General features: G+C 46.4%; 1 protein-coding gene across 3 annotated transcripts; it reads right to left on the minus strand.

The window, feature by feature from the left end:
- Positions 1-301: 301 nt before the first annotated feature.
- On the minus strand, positions 302-16,861 carry OAS2 (2'-5'-oligoadenylate synthetase 2). Of its 3 annotated transcripts, none has more exons than XM_068563667.1 (11): positions 16,599-16,861; positions 14,375-14,558; positions 12,445-12,623; positions 11,103-11,338; positions 10,487-10,628; positions 8,098-8,271; positions 5,075-5,357; positions 3,694-3,881; positions 2,421-2,659; positions 1,383-1,536; positions 302-471 (listed from the first exon to the last, which is right to left on the minus strand). In XM_068563667.1, the coding sequence occupies exons 1-11, from the start codon at positions 16,773-16,775 to the stop codon at positions 382-384; spliced, it is 2,046 nt and encodes a 681-aa protein (XP_068419768.1). In that variant the 5' UTR covers positions 16,776-16,861; the 3' UTR covers positions 302-381. The 3 variants fall into 3 exon arrangements, with proteins under 3 accessions (XP_068419768.1, XP_068419766.1, XP_068419767.1); XM_068563665.1 differs by having other exon boundaries at positions 14,375-14,645; XM_068563666.1 differs by having other exon boundaries at positions 354-1,536; positions 14,375-14,645.
- Between the last annotated feature and the right edge of the window lie 2,934 nt (positions 16,862-19,795).

Below are 19,795 nucleotides of genomic sequence, written 5' to 3' on the forward strand. Positions count from 1 at the left end.
TAGAAAAGAGCCTCGTGCCTTAGTCATAAGCCAAATTTCTAATCATACCAGTCATCTGAAAAACATAGATTGTGGCCATCAGGTCGAGCTATTTTGAATAGATTAGATAACTTAATAGTATTATTAGAAAATCAAAGCCCTATCTAGCAGGCCTACAGCGGTGCTTATAAGTCATCTTTCTAAATAAAGCACAATATTTATTATGTACAATGATTTTTGCTATCAATCATGGATAATATGTTATACCAATAATGCTAATATGAAGGAGTACAGTAATACCGTTCATTCAGGCTTGGGTTTGTAAATTTTGTAGTTTATTAACCATAAAAAAAAAAAAAAAAGCAATTGCCTGATGGTCTCTAGAGGTTTCTTCCAGCATTATTATTCCAGGAATCTACATCTTCTGAATAAGTGCATCTCACTGACAATAGAATGTATCCCTGCTCCGCAACTTCTTGGTGACTGCACTGTCTAGAAAGAAAGAAATATATGTGCAAGAATAATACATATCCAAGCAGTTAGAACCATTGGTTAAAAGAGACAGGAAAAAAAAAACAAAAAGAAAGAAGGAAGTGTATCTGAGAAGGTGACTATTACCAGGGACAATTTTGGGTACTTGTTGACAGAGAACCTGACGGGGGAACCAAGTATACCTGGTGGCAGGTATCTTGGTTGGCGGTGGAGCTTTGGACAGGGGTGGCAGGCACTCTTGGCTGGCTGACCCAACTCCCATCCACAGCTGTCTTCACCCCCCTTTTTGGAGCCACTTTTAAGTTACAGGTAGCTGCAACTTGAAATGTAAGAGAGTTTGCTGGATGAGGCTTCTAATAAGACACCCTGGGTGGGTATCCTCCCCCTTCCTGTTCCTCCAACCTGACCGTGAACCCGCCACCTGGAGGTGCAATAGCCACTCTCAATGCCATTTAGACTCAAACGAACGACTAAAGAGGGTGGAGCCAGGAAGAGCTGGGGATGAGCTTGCCCCAGGGGACCCTTGGTCATGTCTGGAGGCATTTTTGGTTGTTGCACTCAGGGGCGGTGCTACTGCATCTGGTGGGTAGAGACCAGGGATGCGGCCCAACATCTTACACTACCCAAGACAGCCCCTACCATGAAGAACTATCCAGCCCCGAATACCAAGTGCCACGGTAGAGATTATCTGCTCCTGGGGAAAGTCCAATGGAGCTGTTGTGTGAGTCCTAGATTGCCTGCCTTAGGATTTCTTGCTTTGGGAAGAAAAAACCCAATCGTTTAAGCTCCTGAGTTGGGCTATCTGTTATTTGTGGCTGAGTGAATCCCAAGTCGCTACAGCAGGGAAGCTCTTTTATTTAAGCCTGTCCCAGGGTAATCTCCAGATGACACTTCCTTTAGATGATTCTTACTGGCACTTTCCACGATTGTATGGGACAACCCGACCCATCTTTGAAACAGAGAGATGACAACCATTCAGTAGCTTCTTCTGCCAGAAGATGCCAACACCAATGGTGCCCTCCACCCACGTCGCCAGTAGGATCAGCTGGGTCCAAGATCACAGGCCTAAACGAGAGATTAGAAGTCATTAGAGGCATGCTTTTTAGAACCAGTGGCCTCAGAATTGGGGGCCCATTCTACTCTTCGTAATAAAACAATGTGTCTTTCTAGCTTAGATGTCTGTAATTCAAATGTACCAACACAGTTCAAAGTGATTTCCTAGAATTACATCATATTTGTCATAAAAGTTTTGAAAGCTGTTCATTATTATACACATGAAGGCATTCTATAAACATCTCTCCATGCTAGGGCAACTGAAATATAATGTATCATTTAATCAACTCTACTGTCAAGTAGGTCACACCCATGGTAGGCAAGCCAGGGTATCTTGTTGTCTTTTTTTTTTTCCTCCTCTATTCTTTCTCAACGTTTCTTTCTTTTCTCTCTTCTCTTTTCTTTTGCTTCTACTGTTTTGGTTCCCTGCTGCTGGTGCTGAGTGGATACACTAAGATTCCTTCCTATTCTTGAAGGATAAAGGTTTTGTGGGATGGAGGTTGGAAAGGGGAGATAAAACCTGATCTAATAAACAGCCTGCAGGATACACCGGCAGGGAATAATAGCATTATTTCTCAGGAACACACTTCCAACTTCCACACCTTTTAGACCTGCTAATGAATCCATGCTTTTCCTTCTGACCTAGAAAGATGAAAGCAACTCAGGGACCTGGTACCTTGGTCCTTCCTTCTTTATTCCTCCTGGATGACATTTCTCCTGCCTCCCTGGGATTTTACCCCTGGAGACTGTGGGTGGTTCTGACGGTCAGCACATTCCCTTCTCAGTTTCATATGAGGAATAATGGATCAAGACCCCGTGGGAGGTGAATTCAGGTCACCAAAATAGCATTGGAGGGAATCAGGTTAAGAAATGGAGGGGGCTGAGGTTTGGGGCACCTGGTTCTCTGGATCTGGGTCAGGAGGAAGTTCCTCACAGTCTCATCATCAAAGTTGTAGTTGACCAACCAGAAGACACAGAGATGCTGATATTTTGTGACCAACTCCAGGACCGTCCGGAAACCTTCAGCCGTGTCAAAATCCTGCGCCCCGCTCCCCTGCTCCCAGGCATAGATGGTGAGCAGCTCCAAGGCATATTTGGGGGGCAGAGACCCCTTTTGCTTCAGTTTGCTTCCACACTGAGGGAAGAGTGGAAACATCAGACGATACTGGTTAAAGCACGAAGGTGAAATGAGCGTAGCAAGAGCCGTAGAGGGTGCACATGAAGGACTGCTGGGGCCGCAGTAGGGCACCCAAGTCTTGAGACGCAGTGCTGGGACTGGTCTGGGAAGGGTAACTTTGCAGCTTAAAGGCAGTCCACACAGGCTTCTTTGTTGTGCTTTGGCTTTATGTGACTTCCTGGAGTTATAACATAGTGCCATTTACTAAAGACCCACCGTGTGCTAATTATGGGGCCAGACATTCCACCTACGTCATTCATTCCTGATCCCCCAACATCCCTACACAGGGGGCAGAGGTCGCCATGATGAAGTCATGGGGAAGTGAAGTGACTTGCTCAAGGTCACCCTGTAGCCCTGAGCGCTCTGAGCACCCTGGGGCTGGGTGTAGAGGTGGAAACCACAGGGTTCAGTCTCCTCGGGTTTCAGGAAGCTGGACACAGAAAGGAGACATCTCCTGAAAGAGCTGCTATTGTGCTGGGTGTCTGCTGTCATGAAAATACTCAGAAACTACCCTGGGAGCAAGACTGATGGAAGTGAAGGGAGGCGAACCAGTAAAATGCAGAAAATGCAGCCCCTGGCGCTGCCTGTCGCTTCAACCTGCCTTCCAAGAGGTAGCATCTGTGTCTATTAATTATGGACACCCAGCAGCAGATAAGCCATGCGGGTGACTTGTAGGCATGAAAATCCCAACTTCAGCTGCCCTTTGGAGGCACGATAACTTGGATTCCTGCAGACTTCTTTGGGTGTCAGAGCAAAAGCAAAATAAACCATGTGTAGCAGCTTTGTTGGTAGGAGATGCTTACATCTGACCCATCTCAATGGGGTTAGTGATGGGAACCCCACAAAGATACTCAGGGTTAGGAGTGGGAAGATTCTGTAATGTGGTCCAGCCCCCAGCATGGGAGACTGTGAGCACCTGGTAAGTGCTGGTTTCATGGTCACAGAGTACTGATAAAAATAATACCAGATGGCCAGGACAAGAGCTGTCATACCCATTTGTACCAGTGCTTCACCAGGCGAATTAAATCCTTCAGTTTGGTGGGCCGGGAGCAAACGAAATTGCGCTGTAGCTCCGTGAAACAGGTAGAAAATTCTCCCCCTAGGGCATCTGAGGATTTATGCAAACGGATGAGGTCAGCATAGATCCTGGGGCTGGGTGTAAAGCCAGACTTCAGTTCACCTAACATGGGGAAGAAATTTACATTATGCTTTAATCTGTATAGAAAGTAACAGATTTCAAAACACTGTTGACAACTATAATTTAATTCTGGGAAATTATTTTGAACTCTATTAGTGTATGTGAATTACTGATGTCTAAGATATCGGGTCATCTCTAGAGTAATGAGATATTAAAAATTACATGGTTTATATGAGTATAGGTGGTATTTATTATTAAAGTGTTATCTAGACCTGCACTGTCCAATAGGGTAGCCATCAGCCAAGGTGGCTATTTGCATTAGGAAAGGAAAATCAAATGAAAAATTTAGTTCCTTACTCGTACTAGCAGCATTTCAAGCTCTCAATAGACACAGAACACAGATATAGGACATTTTCGTTATCCCAGAAAGGCCTTCTGGACAGTGCTGATGTGAAGTTTGCAAACTGTGGCCCCCAGACTAAATCTGGCCACCTGCTTGTTTTTGTAAATAAAGTTTTTTCGGAACACAGTCACGCCCACTTATTAATGTATCGCCTATGGCTGTTTTCAAGCTACAAAGGCAGAGTTGAGCAGTTGTGACAGATACCTTATGGTCCTTAAAGCTGAAAATATTTGCTCTCTTGCCTTTTATTAAAAAAGTTAGCTGACCCCCGACCTATATACTGTCATTTCCTCTCTAAAGACCCTAAGAACCATTCAGAGGGAAGGTACCAGAGTCTTCTTGATTTTGATTTGGAAAATGCCTGAAATAGCCTTGGTTTCTTTTAATACACCATTGTGTATCTGTCACTCACGAATTGAATTTCTAAAGGAGTTTTTGCCTAAGATTGAAGGCGAACACCCAGATTTCCTGTCTTTGCCTCAGAATTTCTCCCACAGTCGTTTTTTCATTTCCTTCCCTAATACTTGAGGCATTTTATCTATAAATGTGTACTGAATTCCTGTGTACCCCATTCTTTGACAGATGTTGTGAATGACACCATGGGACTATAAGATGTTGGTTCTGGCCGTCGTAGGGATAAAATAAACGAGAATGAAAATGTATACAGGTGTAAGGTATTGCTGTCATTATGAATACCACCTGTTGGGGCACTGGACCAGGTCCGATCAGTAAGTCACGTGACTTTCCCTCCACCCCCCCCCCCACCCCCCACCCCCCCATCACACCAGAATCCCTCTTCCTCTTCCAGAAGTTCAAATCTTAGGAGTCTTACCTAGGGCATTAAATGCAGGCAGCACATCAAAGTCAACACTTTGGTTGAGGACTTTGGATTTCAGAGTGAAGCTCAGCACCCGGGGAGCCTTCCATTTTGAAATCTCAAACTTCACTTCAAAATCCTTCTCCTGCTGACAGGCTTCCAGCTGCTTATGGATTTCCTTGATGATTCTGCATCTCTCGTTTTTTTGGGAGGTGTAGCTTTTCAGCGAGTCCACGAACACAACAAGGTCGGCATCGGAGCCACTCTTCAGAGCCGTGCCTTTGGCGGTTGACCCCCCCTAGGGAAGAAAGGCAAATCGAGATACAGCACTTTCTAGAGCTTGAGCCCTCACCCCCATGGGCTGGCGCCCGTTGGGCTAATTAATGAGGTTGCCAGGGGCAGTGCCAAGTTCGAGTCTCCAGTTAGGGCTGATTCCAAAGCAGAGTGTTTCATTTTCCAAACAAATAGAATCATCTGGTTCCAAAGGTGGCTCATCTCGTGCCATTTGATGTGTGAATTTGCCCACAAACAATGGATGGGCTAGTTATAAATGACCTGCTTCTCAAGTCAACTTCCTAAAGATTTCTGGTAAAGACTACGTAGCTTTACAGACTCACAGACATGGAGAACAAACTAGTGCTTACAGTGAGGAGAGGGAAGTGCAGAGGGGCACTACAGGGGTGGGGACGTAAGAGGTGTAAACTGTAAGCAATAAAATAAGCTACAAGGTTATATTGTACAACATGGGGTATATAGCCAATATTTTATAATAACTATAAATGGAGTATAACCTTTAAAAATTGTGAACCACTATACTGTACACCTGTAACATATAATATTGTACAGCAACTATACTTCAAAAAACATAAATAAATTTTAAAAAGAGACCATAGTGAGAAAAAAAATCCTCAACTAAGAGTGAAAATCTAAAATTTTCCCCCTAGATAAAACAAAATTCGAATGGATCAATATGCAATGAGCAAATTTTAAACACAAGGCACTGTATTAATATCAGTTGAATGTGCTCTGTTAGACATTATATAGATCCCTTTGCATACTTGATCTTATGAAATATAGTCCTCAAGATGTCCATTTACAGTATACTGGACAAACAAACAAAAAAAGAGTATGTAGCTTTATTTGAATTCCTGTGACCTGCAATAAATCAAACTAAAGGCAAGCCTGACATCGTCTCTTCCCTCCTGCAATCTGGGGACCATTGGATGAATATTCATCATTTAGACGCAGGGGTCGGCAAACTTTCTGTAAAGCATTAGATGATACATGTTTTAGGCTTCGTGGGCCACGTGTGTCTCTGCCACATAAGTTTCTACTTCCCCCTCCTCACTTTTCTCCTCCCCATCCTCCTCCTTTTCCTCTTCCTCTTCCTCCCCTCCCTTCTTCTCCTTCTTCTTCAACTATGTAAAAATGTAAAACCACTCTTAGCTCGCTGGCCCTGGCTTGCCAAGCTCTGCACGAGGCAGCTTAGGCAGGCACACAGGTTCATTCTGTCTATTTTGTGAAGTTCTCCCTGAAGGCACAGCTCCTTAGCTGACGGGCGTCTGTGAGAGTGAGTCGGGGAAAAGCCAGCTTCGCACGGAGCTCTCTCAATGCCACAACTTCGGTGGGATTTGCTCTGAGCATCAACCCGCATGTATGTTTTCCTGGTTTTCCCCAGAAAGCTCATTTGATTTCTGCAAAGGCAATGTTTATTTTACCCATGGGTAGTGAATGCCTGGCTACTTGGCCTAGGAGGCGAGGGGAGGGAGTGGAGCTTCCTGTACACAGATGCTCAATTAATCCCTGGTCCATGCCACTTCATTCATGCAGCTGGTCTCCCGGGCCACAGCCCCCTCCCTACATTCTCCAGCTGGCACCTCCTCCATCACCTCAGCAGACAACTCTTTCTTGCAACCAACTTCAGGAAGATAGAAAGCAACTTCTTATCGGCCAAAGGCTCTCTTCCTATTTTCTTCTTTGATGTGTCATTAACGTTTCTTATTTATTTACTATCATGTTAATGAGAGGCTGGGGAAGGAGAGGACAAAATGAGTGCTTCAACAATGGTTCACTGACCATGAACACAGCCAGTCTTGTTTTCCCTCAAATTAACCTCGTGAGACATTTTACTCATGGCGCATGGGACGTCGGTACTGGTCCCCAGACCCGTCCCAGGGCAGCATGCACACAGATCTGTTTTTTGTATCACAGCAAATGTTTTTGCTCACAGGTCAGCACTTTTCTCCCTCCCTTCTTGGGACCCTGGACACACAGTTATCTGGTTGGTGGCCAACAGACGGAGGCAAGTGTGTCAGCGCGTGACCTTGGAGTCTTGGACAAGAATGGCCCCATCTGCTGAATCTCTAGCTCAGTTGATGGGATGAATTGAAACCAGGAAGACTGTCACTTTTTGTTTTAATACACGTGGAGCTTAGAATCTGCTGTGGTTTGAATGGTGGCCCCCCCAAAAGAGATGTCTGCTGGCAACATGTGTGAATGCGATGTTTTTTGGAAAAAGGGTCTTTATAGATGTAATTAAGTTAGGGATCTGCGGGCCCTAAATCCAATGACAAGTGTTCTTAGAAGGGAAGAGAAGAAAGACCCAGAGGAGAAGGTGACGGGGAGAGAGAGGCAGAGATTGGAGTGATGCACTACAAGCCAAGCACCGGCAAGCGTTGCCAGCAGCTCTCGGAGGTTAACACAGAATCAGAAGTCTATTGTGAATGGGACTTCCCTGGCAGTCCAGTGATTAGAACTTGGCACTTTCACTGCCGTGGGCCGGGCTCAATCCCTGAAGATAACCAGGTCGGGGAACTAGGATGCCGCAAGCCGCACAATGTGCACCCCCTCAAAAGTCTATTGTGAATGACGTAAGCAGTGCATCAGCACCCTCCACTGAAAACCAGGGTCCTAGCTGCCCATCTCCCCAGCTTCCCTCCCTCATCCTTTGTCCTCACATTTCCAGTGGTCACGAGCATTGCAGAGTTACAGGAACGGCTTAGTCCCCGCCAATAACAAAGAGAAAGGCCATTGCTCACCTTGACAATCTTCTGACACTTTGTAGTTGAATGTCGAAAGCAATTTTCTTTAAGGAACTTACAGATGACATCAACAGCTTTCTTGATCTGATCTAGGAAAGTCCTGTTGGGCTGGAGACAGTCCTTGATGAACTTATCTAGAAGATGGCCTGGGGTCACGTAGAGCGGTGCAGGCTGTGGAAGGAGCCCGCTGTGAGATGCCGCCTGCCAGCCGCCTGTCCCCCACCCCCGCTTCCTCCCCTGCCTGCTCTGCCCCCCTGATCTCTCCCTCCTGCTCCCAACTCTCCTGCTGGTACCTTTGTCATCCTGAGTTCTTGCATTGACATATCCCAAGAGCATACCTGAGCGTTTCGGGTGGTACCCAAGATCCCCCAGAAACAGAACCTCTCCTAGTTGCTCCTCTCACCCTCTGGAAGGGATCTGGATCCTTCTCCCAACAGGTCTGTGAAGACCTGGCTCCAAATTACTGTCTAGTTTCCGCTTTCTGTTCCGGGATCGTCCACAAATGGCCAGCACCTCTTGGCTTCTCCGACTGCTCTGTTCCTTCCTTATTTTCCCATTTATTATAGGTATTTTTGACTTCTGATGATCACACTCATTCCTTTTTCAAGGTTCTATCAGCCTCTGTTAAACACCCTGTGCCCAGGTGGATTGGTTTCCCCGCACTGCCGTAACAAATCACGGTTCTAGACGTCTGCAATAAAAGTGTAGGCAGGGCCATGCTCCCTCCAAAGGCTCTAGGGGAAATCCTTCCTTGTGTCTTCCAGCTTCTGGAAGTCCACGGCCTTCCTTGTCTTGTGGCTGCATCATGCTGACCCCTGCCTCTGTTGTCACGTGGCTTTCTCCCTTCTGTGTCTGTGTCCCTGTGTATCTTCCTATAAGGGCACCAGTCACTGGTTTCAGGGTCCACGCTGATCCAGGATGACCTCTTAACGGGTAATACCTGCAAAGACCCTACTTCCAAAGAAGGTCACATTCTGAGGATCCGGGTGGACATGAATTTTGCGGGACACTATTCAACCCTCCACACCAGGGGATGCTGTTCCCTCTAAGTGTGTTGAAGAGAGGGCTGTCCTGGAGTCAGAGGGGCCGTGTGTTCAGTCTGAAGGGACAGTTACCTGTTCTCTAATCCAATGGGACCGTGGAGGGTGGGACCTGCTCACTCCCTTGTACCTGTGGTCACTTCTGGAAGGAAACCATATTCTGATGTCTAAATGGGGTCTGACACCTGCATAAAAGTGAAGTTCTCTCCTCTCCAGTAGAAAACATCAGATGGGATGTGCTCCATGGACCACAGGTCATGACACCTCAGCATCTTCTCTTCCCTGTTCTGCGTGCTCTGGTCAGGCCTCAGTCTGCAGAGGCAGTTTACTTCTTGCTAGTGGGAGGGAGAATAGTGATATCACCCCCCCCACACACAAAGTCCACGTCCTGCTCTATGACTATTACCCTATATGGAAAACGGGACTTTGCGGATATGATCAAATTTGTGTTGATAGATGTGCTTCTCCTCTGGGGGATGGGAGGGGAAAGACCAATGCATCTGGCCCTTCATTAGTTCTCCCATTTGCAGCCTCGCTTCTCGCTCTCGCCCCCAATGCCTGCTTCAGTAGAGCTCAGAGGTTGTCCCAGCATCTGCAGGGGTGACTGCCACCCACGTCTCTTGGGCTCTGCTCCATTTCATCTGTCACCACCTTCTCACCTGCTTTCTCTCTTGCAGAAACGAATTGAAATCTCTCATCTGCAGGTGCCCGCCTTTACTCTTTGTTCAATTTTGCACTTTACTATCATTTTAATGGAAGAGGACGTCCCTAATGGTGTGTTATAGACTGAATTGTGTCCCCCTAAAAGATATGTTGAAGTCCCAACCTCTAGGCCCTATGAATGTGACCTTATATGGAAATAGGGTCTTTGCAAACAGGTAATCAAGTTAAGACGAGGTCATTACTGTGGGCCCTAATCTGGTACGACTGGTGTCCTTATAAGAAGAGGAGAGAGACACAGAGACAGACATGCCTGGAGGGAGGACATTGTGAAGACACCACACACACACACAGAGAAGGCCGTGTGACAACAGAGGCAGAGATTGGAGTGTTGCTGCCACGGGCCACGGACTGCTAACGACCACCAGAAGCTGGAAGAGGTGAGGAAGGACTTTTCCCTAGAGCCTTCAGAGGGAGCGTGGCCCTGCCAACATCTTGATCTTGGATTTCTAGCCCCCAAAACTGTGAAAGAGTAAATTTCTGTTGCTTTAAGCCACCAGTGCATGGTGCTTTGTCATGGCACCTCTGGGAAACCAGCTCACGGTGATCTTGGCTAAGCTGCAGTCTGAGTATCGGGAGGGCCCTGCCTGCAGCAGGACACGAGCTATATTGGAAAGCCCTCTCACCAGAACATTCCAGGACAGTCCAGGTGACTCGTTCAGCCTGAGAGAAAATAACCAGGTTTGAGCTTCTTGTTTTAGCAGCTGCCAGCAGGTGTTATCTTTGCTCACATTACTGGTTGGGTCAGTTGGATCCAAGATCACCGGCCTATGAATTTGATTTAAAAAAATCAGTTGGGAGAAGAAATCAACTTGGGGGAAAGAGGCCTGGACTGGGCATCTGGAAACCTGGATTTTACCTCCTGCAGTTCCTCCCAATTGCTGAAGTGCTCTAAGATGTCTAGCCTCTCTGGTCCTGTGTTCTCTGCTTTACAGACATGTTCCATTCATAACCTAATAAAATGGTCTCCTCTTTCTGCTGACCCCTCCTCTCTTTGCCCCTTCCTTCTATGAGGGGAAGTGTTTGCTTTGGGGACAAAATGTGACAATGGTTTAGAATGTGAAAAGCATCGAAGCGTCCCTCTTTCAGACAGACCTCTCTTTGCCTCCCTACCCACTGCTGCTGGCATTCTTTTGGTGCATGCTTGGCCGGGAAAGACAGGGATGCACCCTCATTCTAAGGGGGCACAGCCTGGCATGTAGATAAAGAGGTAAGGAGAGAGGGCCGTGGGAAGTTTGGTACCTCGGGGATCGGAGGTGGCCCAGCAGGATGTTGCGGACGGTCTCATCCTCAAAGTTGTAGTTGACTGTCCAATAGACACACAGCTGCTCCTGCTTGCTGATAAGCTCCAGAACAGTCCTGATACCTTCAGCTATATCAAAGTCTTCTGCTCCACACCCCTGTTCCCAGGCATAGACTGTAAGCAGCTCCAGCGCATACAGGGGCAGCAGGGATGAATCCTTCAGCTTTTCCTGGCACTGTGGAAGGAGAAGAGTGTAGCAGATAATTTGGAACCCAGTTCCGCCCATGCCAGGGGTCTGAAATCAAGAAACTAGAAGTCTATAGGAAGTCACTGTCCCCTGTCAGTGATTGAAATGATATCATGGCTAAAATTCGATGGACTGACAATAGCAAGTGTTGATAAGAATGTGGAGCACCTGAAATTGTCGTACACTGCTGACAGGAGTGTGATTTGGTACAACCATTTGGGAAAACTATTTGGGTGTATTTACTAAAGTTATATATATATATTCCACAAATTTATTCATATATGCCATGTGTATATGTATACACATATACATATATATACACAGATAAGGTATATATAATGTATATATGTACAATGTGTGTATATATATGAGGTACGTGTGTGTGTATATATATATATACACACACACACACATACATATATAAGGTATACCTTATAGCACAGCAGTCTCACTCCTGCATATTTACCCAAGAGGAATGACTGCTTAAATTCACAAAAAGACATGTAGGGGAATATCCACTGTAACCTAATTCATAATATGGCCCTCAGCAGTAGAATGCCTCCATGTACAGTGTATTAATGCAATGGAATAGTACAAAACAATGAAGAACCACTACTCCCTGCAACAACACGGACAAACCTCTCAGGCATAATATTGAGCAAAAGATGGCAAACACAAAGTACATGCAGTATGATTCCATTGACATCAAGTTTAAAAACAAGCAAAACTAATTTGTGGTAACAGATGTTAGTATAGTGGTTTGTTTGGGGGGAGTATGGTCTGGGAGTGGGCGTCCTGCTGGAGCGCAGGAAATGTGCCCTATTTTGATCTGGGTGTTGCCTGAAAGGCTATAAAAACACATTGAGCTGTATTCTTTTTTTTTTTTTTTCTTTGCCCACACGGCATGTGGGATCTTAGTTCTCCCACCAGGGTTCGAACCAGCACCCTCTGCACTGCAAGGGCAGCATCTTAACCATTGGACCACCAGGAAATCCCTGAGCTGTATTCTTAACATTGTTGTACTTTACCCAACGTGAATTATCTCAGTAAAAGGGAAACGGATGATAGCAATAGACATGCAATTTGAAGTTTACCTTTTGACACCAGTACTTTACCAAGAGGATCAAATCCTTCAGCTTGCTGGGATGGTTGCTAAAAAACTTCTCCTGGAGTTCAGTGAAGCAGATTGAGAACTCACCGGGGCTGGCTTTCACCACATCCAAGGCTCTTTTGAGCTCTCGATAGGTGCGGAGGCTGGGCTTCTCACTTAAGCCTGGTGTGAAACAGAAACAGAACTTTTGGTTTTCATGGAACTTGGCCTCGGTGAGCCCACAAAGAAGGCTGGATGTGGTTTGGTAGCACACGTTCACTGCTTCATCTGTAAGAGGACTGGTGCATTTGCATAAAAGGTGAGGGGCGGCTTGTTCTGCTAGATAATAAAATGTAATTAGGCTAATATTTAGTAAAGAAAGTAATTTAAAAATTTCTCAGTAGTTTACTTTTCTCAGAAAGCGACCATTATTGTTTCCGTCTAGGAAAGGTTATCTGTTTGGAATGTGTAGCTCTGCCGCTATCTGGTGGCAGCTTCTCCGTACTACATGTGAGGAAGAGCTGATTTCTCGTTCTCACATCATTCTTTGCGAGATGGAGTGCAGCCAGCAGAGGGCGCTCTAGCCTAATCTCCAGCCACCGTGCTCTGAACCAGAGGACAGAACATAGGATCTCCTGGGAATTCTGAGTCACACTCTGTCTCTTCACCTTGACTCCAGCCTTCCTTTGAGTCAGGCATGTATACTCAACCCTTATCATCCTAAAGGTCCTGCAAGTTAGCTGTTTCTAGCCTTGATCTTACAGTTGGCAAAAGTGGGTTAGTAGTAAGACCAGGATGAGAATTCAAGGCTGCCTACCTTGCACACTGGTGCATTTTTCTCTGCACTATGTCACCTTTCTGTGAATGTAAGTCGTCAGGGTGTGTGTGTGTGTGTGTGTGTGTGTCCACCTTGAAGGCACTGGGCCTGGGGCTTAAAAGACCTGGGCTTTTATTCTAGTTCTGTCAGTAACTGGCTGTGTGGCCCTGGACACATTCATTTCGTTCTGCTTCCTCACTTGTTTAATGAGGGGTTGAATTCCAGCTCTGGTATTTAAGTTTGTGATAATATATGTACCTGTGCTTGAGACTAAGCTGTGACTGTTCTTAGTCTTACCCATTCAATCAACCATCCATCCATCTATCCAGTCAACCATCCATCCATCCAGCCAGCCAGCCAGCCAGCCAACCATCTATCCATTCAAACAGCTGCCCATGGAAGTTGCCTTGATGTTGACCTGATTAGAGGCACATTCCAAATACCTGCTCCAGCTGAACTTTTCCCAGATGTTTGCCCCATCCTCTACCTCTAACCAGCATTTATTCTAGTCTAAATCCTCCAATGTAGTCCACAGAACAGCAGCAATATCATGGCACTGGTTAGAAATATAGAATCCTGGACCCCAATCTCCTGAATCAGAACCTGCATTTTAACAAGTTTCTCAGGTGATCTGTGTGCATGTCACAGTTTGAGATGCTCTACTCTAGAGTCTAGAACATTTCCTCCAAAGTCAACTAGGAGACAAGGGAGAAATTCTACAGACGAGAATAAGCTCAGGGTAGGAGGAAGCTCCTCTTTTGAAAGTCAACGGTCTCTCAGGACTTTCCTGGTGGTCCAGTGGTTAAGACTCTGCACTTCCACTGCAGGGGGTGCAGGTTCCATCCCTGGTAGGGGAACTAACATCCTGCATGCCACACAGTGAGAAAAGAAAGAAAGGAAAGAAAGGAAGAAAGAAAGAAAGGAAGGAAGGAAGAGAGAGAGAAAGAAAGAAAGAAAGGAAGGAGGGAAAGTCTACGGTCCCTCATTTTGGAAAGCACCAGTGGTATTTATTCAGATGCCAGGCTATCTACCACCCCTTTTTTTGGCTTTGCTCTCTTGACAAGCCCCTCCAGACCCAAACCTCCACCCCCCCCCACACACACACAGGGGGGCTCACCCAGAGCGTTGAAGGCGGGCACCATCTCAAAAGTGATGCTCTGCTGTTTTGTGGACAGCTGGATGGTGAGCTTGCCATTGATGCTTTGGATCTCCATCTTGGCTGCCAGCTTCATTGTGAGCTCACAGTGTTTCAACTGTGCCCAGATTTTGCTGAGGAGGTCATGTTGGCTTTTCTTCTGATCCTGGAATTGTTCAAGGCCACCGATGAAGATGACGAGGGTACCATCGGAGTTGCCCCTCAAGACTGTTCTCCGGCCATAGGAGCCACCCTGCCAGCAACAGAGAAGCGGATGTGAGACTCTGAACCCTTTGGGGTCGCAGGGCACCCCGACGGGCAGAAGTATTTCTCACTTCAAGCAAAAGCCCCAAATGTCAACATAGTCTAAAAGCTGAGTGGCAGATGTTCACTTGTCCACCCAAAGAACTGAATCAGGATGCCCATAGCAGCACTTTTTTTTTAATAAATTTATTTATTGTATTATTTATTTATTATTTTTGGCTGTGTTGGGTCTTTGTTGCTGCGCACGGGCTTTCTCTTGTTGCGGCGAGCGGGGGCTACTCTTCGTTGTGGTGCACCAGCTTCTCATTGCGGTGGCTTCTCTTGTTGCGGAGCACGGGCTCTAGGCGTGCGGGCTCAGTAGTTGTGGCTCACGGGCTCTAGAGCGCAGGCTCAGTAGCTGTGGCACACGGGCTTAGTTGCTCCGCGGCATGTGGGCTCTTCCCGGACCAGGGCTCGAACCCGTGTCCCCTGCACTGGCAGGCGGATTCTCAACCACTGCACCACCAGGGAAGCCCCATAGCAGCACTTTTCCTACGAGCCCCAAACTGGAGGCAACTTGAATGGCCATCAGCAGTAGAATGGACAAATGTGGTGTATTCATACAGGGAACACATGACAACAATGAAATGACAAACAACAGCTGCACACAACAACATAAATTTCGTCAACAGATGGATCAAAAAAACCCACACACTAAAGCCACACAGTACATGATTCCTTTTATACAGGGTGACCAACCTCTGGTTTACCCTGGACTTGCTCAGTTTTAGCACCAAGAGGCCCATGTCCCAGAAAACCCTTCAGTCCCGGGCAAACTGGGATGGTTGGTCACTCTATACAAAGTTTAAAAATAGGCAAAACTAATCTATGCTATGCTGTCAGACGTCAGGAGAGTTGTTGCCTGGGGTTGGGGGTAGCGACTGGATGGGGTTTCAGGGGCTCTTGGGTCGGGGCTGGGAATATTTTATTTCTTGATCTGGGCATAGGTTACACATGTATGTTGTTTGTGGCAATCCATCAGGCTGTACACTTAGATCTGTGCACTTTTTGTATGTATTTTTAATTAGAAAAAAGTTAACAATATTGAGAGGTATGATGGTATAGTGGTTAAGGGTGCATGCTCCCAAACAGATTACCTGAGCTTAAAATCCCAGGTCGGATGCCAACTATTAAATAACTTCTCCACGCTTCAGTTTCCTCATCTGGGCCAAGGCAGGAGATACCAAGTGTCCAGGTATCTTTACTGCTAGGGCTAGTGGGTGTGTGTAAGGGCAGAGGCCAGAAAGCACTGTGACTCCAGAGAAGTGGGATTCCGGTGCCAGAGAACATGGGGTTTGTGGTGGGCATCCCTAAGCCCCTCCCCACCCTAGGGTCCTGGCCCCTTCCCAGCACCCTTTCTTCCCCAAAGGTCCAGAATCTTCAGCCTCAACCCTGGGATTTGTGCCCATAGCACCAAACATTTCTAACTGATGAGAGCTCCCCGCCCCTTGCTGTTGAGAAGACACAGAGCATCCTTGGGTAGTTTTACTGAAGCCTTGTAGACTCAGTTTACTCCTCCGTAAAATGGGGAGGATAAAAACAATAAAAGTAACCACAGCTAATTTACTGCTCTAACTTTGTACCAAGCCCTGTGCAAGAACATTATGTGCTTAAGCCTCATAAGACTTTGCAATGAGTATTATTTCTCTCCCATTTTACAGATTCAGACACTGAGGCACAGAGAGGTTAAGCAACCTGCCCTGGGTCGCACAGTAGTAAGGGGTAGAACCGGCTCCCCAACCTGTACTCCTAAACTCTACACCATATCCCACCATCTCACTCGAGTGTGGGGCTAGACAAGATGATGTCTTGTGTGCCCAGGGCCCGGCACACAGTAGGTGCTCAGCACCAAGTTTCTCTGCCTTCTGGGTCCCAGAAGCCCTGACCCCAGCCTTCTACTCACTTTGGCCACACTGGTCACCATGGGGAACTGCTCAGCTTCCTGCAGGACTGCACAGATGGTGTCCACGGTCTGGTCGATCCGTTTCTGACAGTCTTCAAAGGGCCTCAGGTTGTCCTGGATAAACTCACCCAGTTTCTGGGCAGGCTGTTCGTAGAGATGGGACTCCCAGTTTCCCATTGCTCTGGCTGGCTGCTGAGATGACAGCTAATGGCAGAGCTGGAGGCAGAAGAGAATGAGGAACTCCTGTGCCAGGAGACTGAAACCGAAACTCATGTCTGGGGAAAAGGAAACTCACAGAACCGTCCCAGCCGGTTGCCCTCCCCCAAGCTGTGATGATCAGCCTTTCAGCTGCTCTCAAGGGATACTTGTGGTTAAAAATGCAGCCTCTGGAGCTGGACTATGAGGGCTTGATACATGCGAGATCTGTGTCCTTGAGCACATTGCCAGTCCTTTTTGTGCCTTGATTTCTCCATCTATAAAATGGGGATAACAATGGTACCTGTCTCACAGGCTTAATGCAAGGATTAAAGACTTGCAAAGTCCTTAGAACAGGACCTGGCACACGGGTAGAGCTGTAAAGTGTTTGTTAAGCAAATAACTTCATAGGGGGCCAAAGGTCATCTTTTTTCTTTTTTTTAATTGAAGTATAGCTGATTTACAATATTGTGTTAGTTTCAGGTATACAGCAAAGTGATTCAGTTATATCTATGTCTGTATATAGTTTTTTTTAGATTATTTCCCCAGAGGTTATCTTTTGAGGCTCTTTCCCCTTCTCCCTGTTCCCAATGGCCTGGGAACTCAGAGTTAATGAGAACAGCGAGGAGAAAGAGACCCAGAGAGGGCACTGACTTGTTCAGGGACACACAGCAAGGCAAGGGCTCAGCCACTCGGGTTTTAGTTCTGCCACTGAGCAAACACAGGTCCCAAGAGGTCTGTGTCTGTGTGTCCAGTTCCTCAGCACACACATGGACACCTGCCAGGTTTCATCGGGCACTTACCCCACCCAGCAAGGAAGGAAAACAGGCCCAGGAGCACACAGGCCAGAGGGGAGACAGACATGCAACTCTTGTGTTCAGGACCATGAAAATGAAACTCCCAGGCAGCTCCCACTGGCTTCCTCTGTAACACAGAAGGTAAACATCTCCAAGGTGGGACAGAAGCAGACCCCCTTCTCTGTTGTGATGATTAATTTTGTGTCAACTTGGCTAGGACCATGGTACTCAGATATTTGGTCAAACAGTCTTCTAGATGTTTTTTTGAAGGTATTTTTGAGATGAGATCAACATTTAAATCAGTAAACTTCAAGGAAAGCAGATTACTCTCTATAATGTGGGTGGGCCTCATCCAATCAGCTGAAGGCATGAATAGAAAAAAGCCTGGGGACATCCCTGTTGGCACAGTGGTTAAGAATCTGCCTGCCAATGCAGGGGACACGGGTTTGAGCCCTGGTCCAGGAAGATCCCACATGCTGCAGAGCAACTAAGCCCATGCGCCACAACTACTGAGCCTGCGTGCTGCAACTACTGAGCCTGCATGCTGCAACTACTAAGCCCACGTGCCTAGAGCCTGTGCTCCGCAACAAGAGAAGCCACCACAGTGAGAACCCCATGCACCACAACGAAGAGTAGCCCCTGCTCGCCGCAACTAGAGAAAGCCTGCAAGCCGCAACTAGAGAAAGCCTGCAAGCAGCAACAAGGACCCAATGTAGCCAAAAATATAAATTAAAAGAAAAAAGAAAAAAGCCTGATCTCCCCCAAGGAAGAGGGAATTCCACCAGCAGATGCTTCCCTGGGTTTCCAGCCGGCCAGCCTACCCTGCAGAATTTGGACTTGTTGGCCCCTGCAATGGCACAAGCCGATTCATTAAAACAAATCTTTCTCTAAATCTAGATCTATAAAACCTATTAGTTCTGTTAACCTCAAAAGTAAAACAGCCAGTTATTTTACCAGCAAAATGGCTTTATTCGGGAACAGCAGAGAATTTCAATTTGGGACAAGCAGGCTATAGCAAAAGTCATAGGCAAGTCCAACAAACAAAGAAGAGGAACATTATTTTATAGAGAAAAAGGAGGAAGTTGGGAGGGGTTGTTTTGAACGAGAGTCCATTGGAGAAAAGCAAGAATTCAGGGTGATGACAAGTGATTGGCTTAGCTGCCGGGGTAGCCAGTTTCCTCCAAGAGATGCAATGTACATCATTCCTGTCCAGGCCTGTCATTGACAGTGTTTTCCTGTTGATGCTTCTTCTTGTTGGAGTCTGTTGATTGACTGTCTTTCCTATGACTGAATTCCGGTGGTACTTGAGGTGTGTGAGAGCGCCGCCTTCTGGTCTCCTGACTCCACTTAAAATGAGGTTTCCCTTTATGTGTTCATTTTCTCTGGAGAAACTTGATTATCACACCTGCGCATTAAGGGCCCTTCCCTGCCCTTATCTGACTTCTACTGTAACACCTAGAGGTAGGCTGGGCGGGCAGAGATCATAAGGCTTCTTTTCTAGATAAGAACATAGAGGCTCAGAGAGTTGAAAAAATTTGCCCAAGATCATACAGCTTGTAAGTTGTCTGACTAGGTTCTAACTACCCACTTTCCAAAGTCGGTGCTTTATTTTTATTTTTAAAATATTTTATTTTGAAATCTTTTGAAACACAAAGAACTCTCTCATATCCTTCATCCTGAAATATTTCACCACATTTGCTCCTCATTCTCTATGTATCAGTATCATTATTACTGAGCCATTTGAGTGCATGTTGCAGATAATTGGGCAGAAGCCAAGAGATTTCCTATATACCGCCCCCCCCCGCCTCCTCCCCCTCCCCCACCCACACAGCCTTGCCCACTATCAACATCCCCCAGCAGAGTGGGAGAGTGGGACACTTGTTACAAGTGATGAACCTTCATGGACACATCAGAATCACCCAGTCCCCTTTACTCTTAAATACTTCCATATGTATCCCCTAAGAATATGGGTATCTTGTTACATAAACACAGAATGACAACGCCATTCAGAATTGTACCTTTGATACAATGCTATCATCTCTTATAGCATATATAATGGATATATTCTTATATTCAATTTTTACCAGTTATTCCAATGTTGTTCTTTATAGCAAACCCCCCCCCTCCTCCAAATCTAGGATCATGTTACATTTAGATGTCATGTGTCAGAGATGGATCTCCTGGGAAGCCACTGGGAAAGGGATG

The sequence above is a fragment of the Eschrichtius robustus genome, chromosome 14 (genome assembly GCF_028021215.1).
Source record: "Eschrichtius robustus isolate mEscRob2 chromosome 14, mEscRob2.pri, whole genome shotgun sequence".
In the NCBI taxonomy this organism is placed as follows: Eukaryota; Metazoa; Chordata; class Mammalia; order Artiodactyla; family Eschrichtiidae; genus Eschrichtius; species Eschrichtius robustus.